The following is a 14,774-nucleotide window of genomic DNA, read 5'->3' on the forward strand; positions in this document are numbered from 1 at the left end:
TTTTTTTTTAATATTCAGAAAACCCAACACCTTCCAGCTATTGTATCCTCTCAACGCATTTGATGTTGTCTACTCTGCGCTGTAAGGCTGTCAAAAGTGCCATGAAATTGAGTTCGAATATTAGCTTTTGTAATTAGTTAGCGTTTGAATATATTCGAATATCATTTGCCTATAATTCACAAACATAAGCTGCTTATTGTCGGGCACAATATGCACGTGACGCTCCCTCCAAACTGGCCTGCGCGTTATGTTCCACAAGCGGGGAGTAGAATAGAGGACATCGGTGAACTTTCATACTAGGTTACTACATCTGGGGCCTCATTTATAAAACGTATTTTAGATCAACTTTGTGCCGCGTACGTAGAAAATCATGTCAAAGTAGTGATTTATAAAATTTCAACATGACTCGATTTGACCGTGGAAACGATTGAGGCTCCATGTCAGGTCTAAGACTTCGCGTATGCACGCAAGTTCGTTTTATAAATGAGTCCCCTGCAGTTTCTATAGCCTAATGCGCAAATTAATAAAGCACTTTCTCGTGGATGTAATTTGCCACAACTCGGCATTTATTAATCACAATAATAGGGAAATGATTGTTTATAGGAAATCCCTGTTTATTTCTTAACACAAAAACTATTCAAATACCTGTACTAAAACAACATAAATTACTTACTCTGTTTAGTTTGTTTAACTTTTTTCATCATCCAATTTTATCAAAATCTTCAGAACAGAAAGGAAACATAGCCTGCCATGGAAACATTATTTAGCCTAAATTGTTAGCTGACCAGATCTGTTGAACGAAGTAAAAAAAGAGACTGGCTCACGAGGCTAGCTGACCAGTAACGTTAGGTGTCCATGGAGCTGAAAGTATCACCGGAGGTTATTGGCAAGGAAAACCAGACGATCCACTTGCTTGGATCCAGGGCAGAACGTTTTTTGTTCACAGAGGAAGTAACGTTAGCACAGGAAGTGAACTTTGCGTGCATGAACATGATTCGCCGCTCGAAATTAAAGCCTGTGTATTCATGTTAATTACAAAACACGGGATCCACAACTAATATTCAAACGCTCAAATTTAGGTTCGAACTTAAAAAAAAAAAAGATTTTCGAATAGTTTTCGAACTTAGAATATTTTTTGACAGCCCTACTGCGCTGCCATTCATATGCCACTTTTTAGTGATTTGTGCTCTTTTATAGACTACAGTATTTGCTTTTGAAGTCTGTGGTGGGTGCTTGTGCAAATTGTTATTCCGTCGTTAACATTTGTTTACTATAGTTTACGTAGCATGTGATTTAAATTGAAATGCGGCAAATTTGGAACCCCCCATCTGGTCATTTAAACGTTAACTTTGTTTTATTGCAATGTGTAACCGTTTAGTGTTAGCAGAATTTTGTCCGTCCCTGTTTCAGATCAGAGGGGAATCTAATTGTACTGTACTGTACTGTACTGTAACGGAGATATAAATAAACTTTGATAAAACAGGTTTCATGTTAATTGGTTGGTTGCTGTCTCAGTCCAAGTAGCACTGACAAGTATGAATTCAGGCTCAAATGTTTCATAGCCTGTCAAAATAAAATAGGGTTCATACTTCTATATCATTCCATACAAATGGGATTTCAGGGGCAGACATGTGGACTAACATGCATATTCTCTTTCTGTCCTACCTAAGTTTCTGAGAGGCTATAATGTGACCAATGTAAGTGGTCTGCTTTGTTTGTTTGTGTGTGTGTGTTTGTTTGAGCACATGCTTGTTAAAGGAAAGGATCTGTTATCCAATCATATCCGGCTGTGTCCGCAGGCAAATTTGTGCAGTTCCTACCTTTCCCTGCGGAGGGCAGTGGTGGCCTGTCTGAGGCAGCTGGCACAGAGGGAGGCAGCGGAGGTGACTGAACATGCTGTGGCATTGGTCAAGGGACTTCCACGGAGAGACAGCGCCTTGCTTGGTGAGGAAAAAATAGAGGCGCCTCACAAGAGAGCCTGGGAGTATTCTTTTCAGTGCGTTGTTTTATTAATACTTTATATATTCAGGGTTCAGCCCTTTGGTTGTCCATGGTGTCACTGCTCAGTTCCATTAAACAGGCTACATTTTAACCTGTAAATGTTCTGACAATTTTACATTTCGGCATCATGTGAGCAGGATCTGGAGTCAATTTTCTGTTTAAGGCATTCCTCCAATTTCCTGGGCCAGGACCTAGTAAGATTTACAGAAATCTTCGTTCAGGGCTCTGTTGTGAACTAAACCAGCAACATTCACAGATAGCATGCAAATGGTTACAACGTTCTTATGTGAGACCTTTTGTTTCTGGCACAATTTCTTTAATAAATAGCCCACTACTGAATCTCTCAACAGTTTTTGCACAAATATGAGACTTTGCACATAGAAGATATCGCAGCTGCATTGTGTGATTTTGTGAGGCAAATTTGAATATTTATTTTTGGAATGGAATAAATAGTGTCACTGTGCTTGTTTGACATGGCTTTGTCTATTAAGGAAAAAATATTTTCATCATTAACTCATGAATTGCTTGTGTGCTATGCAATCCTCCCTGATTAACATTTGTTAGTTTAAAATGTATTTTTTTACCCAATGTAGCAAGCCGGCTCATGCCACAGATCAATGGCAGATATAGATAGCGATTTAACATGGCTAACAGAATTATTTTCATGGCGTTTACCAAAAACAACTGCTATACATTTTGATTTTTAGCTGATGAACCATACTTACATTGTTTATCTAATGTTAGCTACAGTACTGACACAAGTTATGGAAACGCTGCATTTATAAACAGAGTTCGAAGATTAGTGCAATATTTTGAAACAATTTCTCTTTTTGGCTTAATATATGTAATATTTTATTAACATAAAACAAAAATGAAGAAATATTTAGCATTTGTGTTAAACAAACAATAATAATTAGACCTTCCTGTGCGTATTAGTTCATACTTGCATAATTAAGAAGACTGCCATACCCTGCTCTTCCTTCAGCTGTAGTCTCACTGAAGGTGACTATAGCGTCCCTCTGCTCTGTTCCATAGATGTGACCATCAAGGAGACGGGGCTGGAGGGGGCGCTGTTCAGCCTGTTGGATAGGGAGTCGGACGTGCAGCTTTGCAGGGACATACAGGAGACTCTGGGTCACATGCTGAGCTCTATGGCACTGGGCAGGCTGGCACACTGGCTCAAGCTGTGCAAAGATGTCCTCTCTGCCTCCGCAGGTGGGCAACACCTCCACAGACAGCCATTTTGATTCTTTTTTGGGGCACTGGTTTCTAACTTTACTATGCATTATCATTAATTATATATAGCATTTTTTGCATAATTTTATAGAGCTGTTATATAGCTGTTACTGGTGGAGTTAACAGTAATAGACCAGACTCAGGTCGGACTCAGACGCATGCTGATCCCGTCACCACCCTTCGCCAGATTTTGCCACGGCCGCACCAGTGGAGACCAACCAGGAGGAGGATGAGGGGGAGCGGTCGGATGACTCTTCCATCTTCACTTCAAAATCAAAATCTGGTGGGCCCTTCACAAATCCCAGATGGCCCACGCGCGTGTTCTCTGCCGAGTGCGTCTGCCGAATTATCACCCAGTGTGAGAATGGAGACCCTGCCCACTTTGACATGGCCCTGGCTCAGGAGCGTCGCTTGCAGGTATCCTCGGGTGAGTGACGCTTTGCAGCCTCCCATGCCTGCTCACATTGGTCACTCTTATTTGAGGTTTGCCTCATTGCTTACATGAGTAAACTCCCTTTACAGCTGCCATTCACATGTAGGAGAAACCATCATGCTATACATTCTGTACTTACCACAATCAAGACCAGACCAAGACCACTTCCTCAAGTGCAATACATTTTTTTATCAAACAAATATACAGTATATATATATTTTTGAATAAATGTGCCATTCTAAAACTAAGAAATAATGACGGTATTATCTTTATGTTTTATAAAATAAATTAAAACCAGGGAAGATGATTCCAGTCACAGCAGTAAAATAAATGTTGCTCAAACAAAAAAATAATAAAGCACAATTTGAAGTCCATTTGACGCCGAGTGATGCAAATTGCTTCGAAAAGCACTCCCTTTGTTGCCATACAGTGTAGGATTTTTATTAATTTTTTATGCATGGGAAACTTGCGATTCTCAAGTATGTTGAATCTACCGACATTAAAGCCAGGGCTGCGTTTGAAAACCATGCTGTTTAGTCACTACGAGTAGTAGCTGCTGAAAACATGCAGACCACTTCCTTGCAGTTGTAATGTTTCAAAAATGTTCCTTCAAAAAAACGTTATCATTAGCAAAGGCAGTTCAAGCCATGTCTCATTCTATTGAGAAAGATGATGGTAAAGGAGGTGGAAGTGCACTTTCTGGGGATGAGGATTTTTATTTCCATGCAATGAACCCAATCAAGCATGACATGAATCCAACCTGAATACCACTATTCTAATAGGTTACATGTCTTTACTGCTTGTGTAATAAAATAAGAATGTTACTAGCTACTTAAATATGCTACCTCTATGTACTATTACAGCTATTGAAATAATTAGCCATTGTTTTGCAGGCAATACAAAATCTGCAGTTATTGTTTGCTACATTGAGATTTCATGACACTTTCACTTTTGAAGCAGCTGCCAGCTGCCGATTAGTTCTTGAATAGTTATTTATATGCATTGTGTCCATCCAGCATGGTTGTAACATCTACATACAGAGTGTAAATAAAACAGACATGTAGAAGGGTATAGAAGAGGGAAAACCTGGTTTCCACCTCACGTTTAACTGGCCAACAAATGACATAAAGTCTACTGAAAATCAAGATTGGCAAGATTGGTCTGTATTGACATTACTACATATACAAAATGTATTTAAAACATGACAGAAAAATTTGCGACACCCTTGCCCATTCAGCTTTTATGAACATTTACAAATTAATTTACACATTAATATTCAAGTAGGCAATATATATTATAATTGTACTTCCTGTTAAATACTGTAATTACTGACAATGACACTATTATTATTATTGTTGCTATTATTATTATTACATGACTATAATACTGTAATATTAATGCATATAGTGATACAGAGTTTTGGTCATTAGAATTGTGTGTCACATCAAAGTGTCCAATAACAAAAATTGCCCCATGAAGACTACATCATTTAAACTTACACTCCAGATATGATATATTCATACTTGGTTGTCTAGTTAATTTTACAAAATGTACAAGTCCTTGTGGATTTGCAACTTAAAATATTTCATTACATTGCAAGCATATTTATAGTACATTGGAACCAGGTCTAGTTAAACTACTGTGGTGACCACAGTCGACGCCACTCAGTATTGTTTTCGCTAAATTGTTACAGTATTGTTAGCTTGCCAGTTGACATTCTACTAGTCTTAAACATCATTTGAAACACTCTAGAGGTTGAATTTATGTGTAGGAAATGCTACAGTTATAGGCTGGTTATGCTTTATGACAGTTTCTAACTAAAAGATCCAAGTAGGCCATGGGAAAACTGAATGAATGAGGCAGGGTAACTGTACAGATCGGCCACCATCTTTTGAGAACACGGCCCAGAGCAGTCAAGATGAATGTTAACAAAGGATAAACTGGCACTGACTAATCTGATTTAGGTTCTAGTAAGGCTATCTAACAGCTAAACCTTGCTGGTTAACAAGCCCAATAATGGGGAAATATCCTGTTCAAATAATGTTACCAGTTTGTCTACAGATATTGTGAAAGAGTATGTTGTACCTTGGAATTCATTGAGCGTCATCGTACAGATTTTTCAAGCTGCCTTCCATTTTGTGTTTGCACAATCCTCATCAAAGTTTTAGAACACAAATTTCATGATGGCTAGCTTCAATTTCGATAGCAAACTGAGAACAAAATCCAATGTCACGTAAGCCTAGCAATTTTCCTGTTAGCTTGCACAAGATAGCTAATATACACCAAGTAATAATGCTAAGAACAGAAAAGACTACAATTAATAGATATAATAAAAAACATTGTGAATATTGCGTGCCTCTTTAGCATTCTTTGACCATTTTTGATGAAACTCTTTTATAGCTACCTGGCTATCTGTCATAATTTGGCTATCAAGCATATATTAATGGATGATTCATGGTTCTATTAATGGTTATATTAAATTTTGTGTAGACATATTTAAATGTAATTACTTGCCATTAGGGGGGGCATTAGGTAAACAGTATTCTTTCATTGTGAATATTGCGTGCCTCTTTAGCATTCTTTGACCATTTTTGATGAAACTCTTTTATAGCTACCTGGCTATCTGTCATAATTTGGCTATCAAGCATATATTAATGGATGATTCATGGTTCTATTAATGGTTATATTAAATTTTGTGTAGACAGATTTAAATGTAATTACTTGCCATTAGGGGGGGCATTAGGTAAACAGTATTCTTTTATTGTTATATTATTAAGTAGCCATGGTGGGGTAAATGGCTCTAATGTACAAAACAAAAGAAAATTGCAATCAGCTGATTCTCTGCAGCAGCAATTTTATGGCACAGACTAGTATTGGAGTGAGATGGAGTTATTATCTTAAAGGCATTGGCCTACTATGGATTTTTTAGGCTTTGTTTACATTCAAAGAAGTCTCCCCCTTTGTGTTCAACCTGGCCGACTCACCCCCGAGTACCCGACAGAGTCACAGACACAGAAATTCATTGTAAGTGAAAGAGCCCTGTTGGCTTGTCTTTTTGCTTTGCTGTATCTGGGCCATTGCAGCAGTTCACCAACCATAGCAACGAACATTCGGTTGAAATCTGATCCTAAACCACTGGCTCTGTAGGCCATACTCACTCCTCTCCACACACAACAGAGCACCAGGCCCAGAAATGTTTGAAATACATTTTGAACTTTGAACTAGTCCAAGGTCATGGTCTTTCCCCAAGATCTTATGCTAAGACCAAGACCAAGTTTATGTGGTCTCAGGACCTCGAGATCAGGACCAAGAAATCAAGACTCTTCGGTATTCACACAATGTACCTTCTGCACCCAGTAGCTGGATTTCTTAGCCTGTCTTCAATGCAGCTATGTAAATTGTTCCTTGCTTAATAGCAGCAGCATCAGCACTTGCTCAGCATGTCTCTGACCTGAGCAATTGCATTTTATTAGTTTTATGATGGCTCCACCTCCCTCACATGCACCTTTCCCCAGCAGACTTCCTGGTTTTGCATCTGGCTGACCTGATCCGCATGGCGTTCATGGCAGCCACAGACCACAGTGAGGTGCTGAGGCTGGCAGGCCTGCAAACACTGCTGCTCATCATCCGCAGGTTTGCTGCCGTCCCTGAGCCCGAGTTCCCTGGGCACGTCATCCTGGAGCAGTACCAGGCCAACGTGAGTAATCCCCACCTCATCTCGTCATGCCCCGCCCAGCCCCATGCCCTTTCCTGACCTGCCTTCTCCTACCCTGCCCTGCCCCTCCTCCCCTTTCTCCTTTATCAGTTTGGTCACCGCCCTCCACCCCTCCACCCTGCTGTTCTGCTGTACCAAAACCTGCCCAGGTCCATCACATTTCCCCCTATTGTACTACACCCTACCCTGCTCTATCACACCCTGCCCTGCTCTATCACACCCTGCCCTGCTCCATCACACCCTGCCCTGCTCCATCACTCCCTGCCCTGCTCCATCACACCCTGCCCAGCTCTATCAGACCCTGCCCTGCTCCATCACACCCTGCCCTGCTGTATCACATCCTGCCCTGCTCTATCACACCCTGCCCTGCTCCATCACACCCTGCCCTGCTCCATCACACCCTGCCCTGCTCTATCCTAGTCTGTCCTGTCCCATCCCAGGTATAGAGTTCACTTACCCATTGTCCTCCAGAAAGACAAGGACCCATCTGGCAAGTACTTTTCCACGCAGGCAGTAATTCAGGGTTCAGTTCTACTGAGTTGATGCTGTTTTGTCACAACTGTGTGGGCAAGTTTATATACACCCTTGCATTCAGTGTCAGTGCATTTGTCTGACATCAGAAAGAGTGGAACGGATGAGTAATCTCAGAGGAAGGTAGGAATGAGATCAATTTTGCTGTGATGTGCCTCTTCAAAGGTAGTACAGAAGGTTATTGCTTCGCTAAAATCAGTAATTTCTCCTGTGGTGTGGATATAGAATTAGGATCTCTAAACTCTAAACCTCTTTGAACCCATGAAGTCTGGGCTGCAGGCTTTTGTGTCTAGATGAGTAAAGGCTAATGTGCTCATCTGACCTCTTCCTTTTTCTCCATCTCTGTAGGTGGGAGCTGCCCTACGGCCTGCCTTCACTGCGGACACGCCCCCTGATGTCACTGCTAAAGCCTGCCAGGTGGGAAAGAGGATGCCACTCCCCTGCTCTCTTTTGCTTCAAATGGATAATTGTGCTTTTATCTTGTCCTAGAGAAGTAGCATATCTCTGGCCTCATCTTCTCTTTGGTGGCCTAGTCTCATTTCCTAACTTACCTGACTTGTGTACTTGTAGTTGGTTCAATGTCATTTCTGGAGCCGGGTGGTTACAGATTTGGTAACCTGAACAGGTATGCAGTGCTTGGATCGCTAGTGGAGTGGTGAGTGACCTCGGGGACCTGCGGCGCGTTCACAACCTCCTGGCCTCCTCATTGGTCAGAGTCCAGGGTGGAAAAGAGACGCCCAGTCAGCTGTACAATGAGAGCACCTCCACCATGGAAGCCCTGGCTGTGCTCAAGGCCTGGGCAGAGGTAAGGACAATCCTGATCACTCTGAAACCACTGGGCACACTCAGCTCTGCTTTACATCCCAAACCCTGTTTTCAACCTAGATTTGCTGAAAAATTGTATTTGTTCCGCACCAATGTAGGTCTCATAAGATCTAAATGGGGTCATTCTAAAACTGGAGATGTTCCCCGAGGGAACATTTCCTCTATGTTTCCTCTCTTGTCAGATCTCTGCAGCTTCTCTTCATCTTATCCTGGGAGTAAATGAGAATAAGGGCATGTCCAAATACCTGTGCTACAGTCGGTTTAATAGGCTTTTTTGTGTATTTAAGACTAGCATGTTCTATAGTATGAAAGTATAGTATGTTTGAAGTACCTAGGAAGCATTCTATCTGCACTGAAAATTTTGTGTTCATTTAGTGTATATTATTCTGGAAAAAATGTCAATTTAATTTTGAGCTGGGCTGTTTTTGCTGATGACAGGTTTTCAGCTATTGTCTCAACTGTATCTAAAAAGCAATAAAATATTTTTTTTATTTATCTGGTAAAACACTCATGTAATTTATTTGATTCTCCCACCGATTAATAAACCACCATTAGCTACTTTAGGCATTAGTCATTTTTAGGGGGAGGCCTCTTTGGCACTGGCAAAACCAAAATGCCATTGGGACCAGTGTCACTGTTTAAACAAAAACTTAAATTGTACCATTAAAGAAAAATATGAAAAGCACCATTGTGCTCTCAGATTGTATGTGGATAGCTGTATATTTCTAGACCTATTTAAATTAATTAATACTAATATTTATCCTTATATGCAAACATATTTAACTACTCTACTGCAGCTATACCATTTATACTTGTGTGATATCTAGTGTTTAGAGAGAGAAACAGTGAATTGGATACAATATTATATTGTTTCTAAGAATGCTGCCTGTCCTCCTCTCTACAAACATCAAAGGAAACATCCTTGGGGCAATTAAAAGTCATGCCGAGACCCTATCCCGGCAATCTATGATTCCCACTTTCTGCAGAGTATGTCTCTGGAGTGACACCAGAAGACAAAGCTATGTAAGGAGCCTGAGGCCTAAGGCCCAGCCTGGCAGCAGAACACACAAAAATGATTTCAAGTTTGATTTATTAAATAAATCACTGAAAATCTTTATGTCTATGCAGATGATGGTTGTTAAGAACTGATGAGACCTGACAGTTGAAATCTAAATTTTTTAGAAGACATTCCAGTTTCAAGCAGAAATTAAGGCAGTGTGATTTGGTTTTGTTACACGGAAAAATATTTTGCCTGAAAGTGGAGGTTACAACTGGCTGGATTTAAAAATGATTTGTCTATAAATATTATCTCTGGTGTTAGAAGCAGAAGTAAACTTCCATACTTTTTGCTGGTATCCAATAGCTGAACTGAATCACCCCCTCACATATTCATGCAGATGTTGTTTTGCAGTTGATTTGGAGCCTTGGTGATGGTTCCTTGGTTGTGTCTTTGTAGCTTGTTTCTTTTTGTTCCTGTGGCGCAAATTTCAGAAACAATAATGACCAATAATGTGGGACCTCTAAGTTGTGATGTGGAATTTATTAAGTATCCAGCTAAATTGGCCTGTCAAAATTCTGACAGTTGGAACTTGGCAAACTGCCAGAACCGATTGCAGTTGACTGATAACCAATAAATCAAATGCAGTACTCAGTCAAGACTCTGTTTTTGGTGTCATCTGAGTCCAACAGTCTTCATATGATATAATGTTGAGGAAATTAGAGTTTTAATGTAAAAAAATAGCCATTATATCACATTAAGCCACTAATACTAATATAGCTATGTAGCTGGCTAATCAAAACATTTGAAAACTGCCATTTCACAATAGGAATTGGAAAGCTGACCTCAAGGATTTCTTTCAAGAACACCATCCTGTTAGTTTGGTGTAACTCTTTGAAAGTGCGACATAAAACAGCATGGAGACTAACCAGTTCCCAAGAGCACGGCGCTGGCGTCTGGGTGATGGCCAAACAGGGCCACACTGACATGCAGTGAAAAGATTAGAATTATTTCCATGAGGAGAGTTGGACAGATGTTCTTCTCCAAAGTATACCATAGCTGTGTTATCTATCTGCTATCTAATAGCTGCACTTACTTCTTAGAGAATTTTGGCCGTTGTGTAATTTGAGCCCTGCTACTTCTTGCTAGCTAGTTGTTTTCATAATGTCTTCTAAGTTTTGAGAATGTATGTATTCTGTCTAGTATTGAACTACAGATATCAGTGGAAAATGTTTATGAACTGACTCGTGCATACTGTATAATCTTATTAAATAGCAGATGCTGAAACGTTTGCAGTAGTAATAGAATTCAGTACATACATTAAGTAAAGATTGTTAGCATAGGGTTTCATACACAAATTCTGCACCATCTGAGGTGCAGGGATACTGGCCTGTGAATGAAGTAATTCCCATGCATACTGCTTTCTGTCCCAGGTGTATATTGTGGCAATGAGGAGCCCTGAGTCAAGTTTGACTGATCCCAGCCTATCAGAGGAGGGGGTGGGGCCAGTGACAGGCGGTGGGCTTCTGAGGCTGGTTCAGGCGGACCTTCCCACTCTGAGCCGGCTGTGGCTTGCAGTGCTGCAGGACCATGCCCTCCTCACGCTCCCTGAGGAGTACTCTCCCCAGCTCCCAGCAACAGGTCTGTAGTTCTGCGGGGATAATAGGTGGCTCAGATGTTCAAAACGGGGTAAATTATACATTTTTTATTAGTACTGCTAGTACTAGTACTGAGTGATGTGTAATTTGTAAGCTGTAAGCGCCCAGGTCCTGTTGGGATCCCCATGTTAATCCAGTATGTAAAATTATGGTTGGTTTGATTATTATAGCTGTTGTCCAGTGATTACTGCGGTAGATCATTTAATCCTAGTTTCGTATCTTAACTTGATATTTCCCTGGCTGACAAATTCTAACCCAGTGGAGATATCCATGGTAGGTCAATGTTCATGTTGTAGCAATGCTTAAATATCTATGGTAGCTGAATATGGGTGTGTTTCAGCTAAGATGTGTGTAGGTTATGGTCATAGAGCCGAGACATCTATGGTAGTTGGGTGTCGGTGTGTTTCAGGGGGAACCTTTTACACAGCTGAGACAGTGAAGCAGGCTAGACTGTACTACTGCAGCTCCTGGGGGCCCGTCCTGCATGCTGCCGCCCTGTGGCTCAGCAGCACAGGCTTCATTGTGGTGGACGAGGGCCCTGCCAACCTGTCCCGCCCTGTCACCCCCACGTCTATGGGTCAGTCCGCCTCACTGGCCAGCATGAAGTCTCCTGAGGACTTGAACACCGAGCGTCTTCATCTCATCCTGGGTAAGGCTCCTCTTTTCCCTCTCCTCGCACCACAACAGCCAATACTGAGGCCCCTCCTCTCCTCATACATAGACACACTCATTTTTGAGGGCACTGTAGTTATTGTAGAATAACTCTATATTGTCCCAACTAGTTAGTAAGTTAAATACTCATTGTTTTTCAGTTTGAACTTAACTGTGCTACATGTCTGGGCACATGGTGTTTCCTGTGTACTGGACTTTCCCACAGATATTTCTTGGTCTCCCTCATGTTACACATCCTGCTGACAACACGTACACCTCCCTCACAAGGGTCTTTCCGTTCCACTTTGCAGGCCTCAGTATCGAATTTCTGTGTTCCCCACGCTCTGATGCTCAAATGGAGAACATCACTTCCTGTCTACACGCCCTCCAGTGCCTGCTGGACCTCCCCTGGCCCAGGTCCAAGATCGGGAATGATCAGGTACCTGCAGACTCCCTCTGCTGTAGCCAAGGTGCTCTTAATGGTGTGCGTTACTTTGTTTTTGTGTTATTTCCTTCTGTTCTGTGTTGTTCCCCTCATTTTCATATGCTAGCATTACTTCAGAAAAGTTCTGAATTAATCATGTCAGTCTCTAAACCAGTGTCTCCGTACATCACTGGTGGCATACACATTAGGGCTGTGAGCATTTTCAGATTCCTGTGATTTTTAAAGGATTTGGGGTTCCATGCTTTGTGAGTGGCTGAGGGCCACTCACAAGGTTAGCAGATGACTGATCAGAGGGCTGAAGGGAATAGCCCACACTGAGTCCACTCTGCCATTTTACCTGTAGGCCTTGAGCGTGGAGCTTTTGAGCGTGCTCCACAGACTGATTGTGACACGGGAGTCTCCGGAGGTGCAGGTGGCTGTGCTGCAGCTTGTCCAGCAGGTGGTGTGTGCAGCCCAGGAGCACGTGAAAGAAAAGAGACACAGCGCTGAAGGTGAGCTGGGGGGAGTCAGTAAAAAAGCCACAGCACTGAGGGTGAACTGGGGGTCAGTAGAAGGGACAGCACTGAGGGTGAGCTGGGCAGATTTAGCAGAAGACATAGCACTGAGGGTGAGCTGGGGGAGTCGGTAGAAGAGACAGCACTGAGGGTGAGCTGGGGGAGTCAGGAGAAGAGACAGCACTGAGGGTGAGCTGGGGGAGTCGGTAGAAGAGACAGTTGATGGTGAGCTGGCAGAGTCAGAAGAAGAGACACAGCACTAAGGGTGAGCTGAGGGAGTCAGTAGAAGAGACAGTTGATGGTGAGCTGGCAGAGTCAGTAGAAGAGACAGAGTTGAGGGTGAGCTGGGGGAGTCAGTAGAAGAGACAGCACTGAGGGTGAGCTGGGGGAGTCAATAAAAGAGATGCAGGGTATTTAGTTCGTCTGATTTTCTGCTGATGCAGATTTGATCCAGTGTTGTAGCTGCTGCTTGTTTGACCTGACGTGGTGCTGCTAGATCACATGGTGCAGTGTGATAGACCCACTGTTACGGCAGTGCTGGTTTGGTCAGACAGTGCTGGCTTTTGGTGTTGGCAGTGGATGATGGTGCGGCGGAGAAGGAGACCCTGCCAGAGTTTGGGGAGGGACGGGACACAGGCGGGCTGTTGCCAGGCAAGTCGCTGGTGTTGGGAGCTCTGGAGCTGTGCCTCTGTGTGCTGGTGCGTCGCCTGCCCCAGCTGAGCCCGAAACTGGCCGGCTGCCCCACAGGCCAGGGGGGGCTATCCCGGGCCATGAGCCAGAACGACTGCAGGCTGGTGTCTGCTGCTTTGGCCATCCTGTCCGAACTGCCCTCCATCTGCTCCCCTGAGGGTAAGATCTGTTGCCTTTACAGTGCTACTAGTCTGGTATCTTTCATATTGAAACAGCCCCTCCGGTCAGTACTGATAATTAACCACAGTGGGATGTTCACTCTAGTCAGTACTCATAAATTTGTAACTGTATTTGCTGCTGGGTAGCATCTGATAAATACTTCAGCACTGGCTAGTTAGTATATCAGCTGAACTTGATATCTGCAGTTTTAATACTTGAGTTCCACCATGCAAGAATGAATGATATTTGTATAGTAGTCTTATCATTTGTCCCCTCTTGCAAACCTAATGTATTGATCTGTATCCTCTAAACTTACAGTATCATGGGCCATATTAAAATCACACTGATGTGAGATTAGTCTGTCAAAATTATGTTGCTGTGCTGTGCTAATAACCGATGATCAGTTACGACTTCTAACGAGTCATGATCTTTTATTTAAGGCAGTTAGGGCTGGAGGCTATGATTCAAACCAGAATGTTCTCTGGTAGTGCGTCCGTAAACTCACTAAGCAGGCAACACAGGCTTGAACTAGATTGCTTGATTTTTAGAAACTTGGAATTGTTGGAAATCAGTCACACTTAATTTACTGATCTGTGACTGCACTGATTCCCATGTGTTTCTCCAAACTTACCTGTGGTGGCGCTGTTCTCCCACAGGCAGCGTTTCCATCCTGCCCACTGTCCTGTACCTGCTGATGGGGGTCCTGCGGGAGGCGGTGCGGGCCCTGCCCGGTGGGGCACTGGGGCTGGTGATAGGGGGGGCGCTGCAGGCTCTGCGCACTGTACTGTCCTCTCCTATGGCCCGAGCGGAAAAGAGCAGGGCTGCCTGGGCCCACCTGCTGCGCTGTGCACTCAGAACTCTGTTAGACTGCTGGGATCCAGGTATATCTCCACCCACTGAGGGTTATTTACCTCGCCTTGAACAAAGTGCGTGATTTTA

The 14,774-nt window shown here is 42.7% G+C and overlaps 1 protein-coding gene across 10 annotated transcripts in view; it reads left to right on the forward strand.

Annotated features, from left to right (window-relative positions):
• Positions 1-14,774, forward strand: part of heatr5a (HEAT repeat containing 5a) — a 94,831-nt gene that overhangs the window by 71,081 nt on the left and 8,976 nt on the right. For 7 of the 10 annotated variants that reach the window (XM_035408190.1, XM_035408198.1, XM_035408207.1 and 4 more), the window contains 12 exons: positions 1,800-1,944; positions 3,037-3,216; positions 3,425-3,664; positions 7,189-7,367; positions 8,265-8,333; positions 8,542-8,721; positions 11,172-11,379; positions 11,806-12,045; positions 12,359-12,486; positions 12,836-12,983; positions 13,563-13,835; positions 14,492-14,716. In XM_035408190.1, the coding sequence (XP_035264081.1) occupies positions 1,800-1,944; positions 3,037-3,216; positions 3,425-3,664; positions 7,189-7,367; positions 8,265-8,333; positions 8,542-8,721; positions 11,172-11,379; positions 11,806-12,045; positions 12,359-12,486; positions 12,836-12,983; positions 13,563-13,835; positions 14,492-14,716 (2,215 nt within the window). Of the gene's footprint in view, positions 1-1,670; positions 1,698-1,799; positions 1,945-3,036; positions 3,217-3,424; positions 3,665-7,188; positions 7,368-8,264; positions 8,334-8,541; positions 8,722-11,171; positions 11,380-11,805; positions 12,046-12,358; positions 12,487-12,835; positions 12,984-13,562; positions 13,836-14,491; positions 14,717-14,774 lie in introns of all 10 variants that reach the window. The other 3 variants (XM_035408182.1, XM_035408223.1, XM_035408249.1) reach the window with 1 other exon arrangement.

Source organism: Anguilla anguilla, chromosome 1, assembly GCF_013347855.1.
Source record: "Anguilla anguilla isolate fAngAng1 chromosome 1, fAngAng1.pri, whole genome shotgun sequence".
Classification (NCBI taxonomy): Eukaryota; Metazoa; Chordata; class Actinopteri; order Anguilliformes; family Anguillidae; genus Anguilla; species Anguilla anguilla.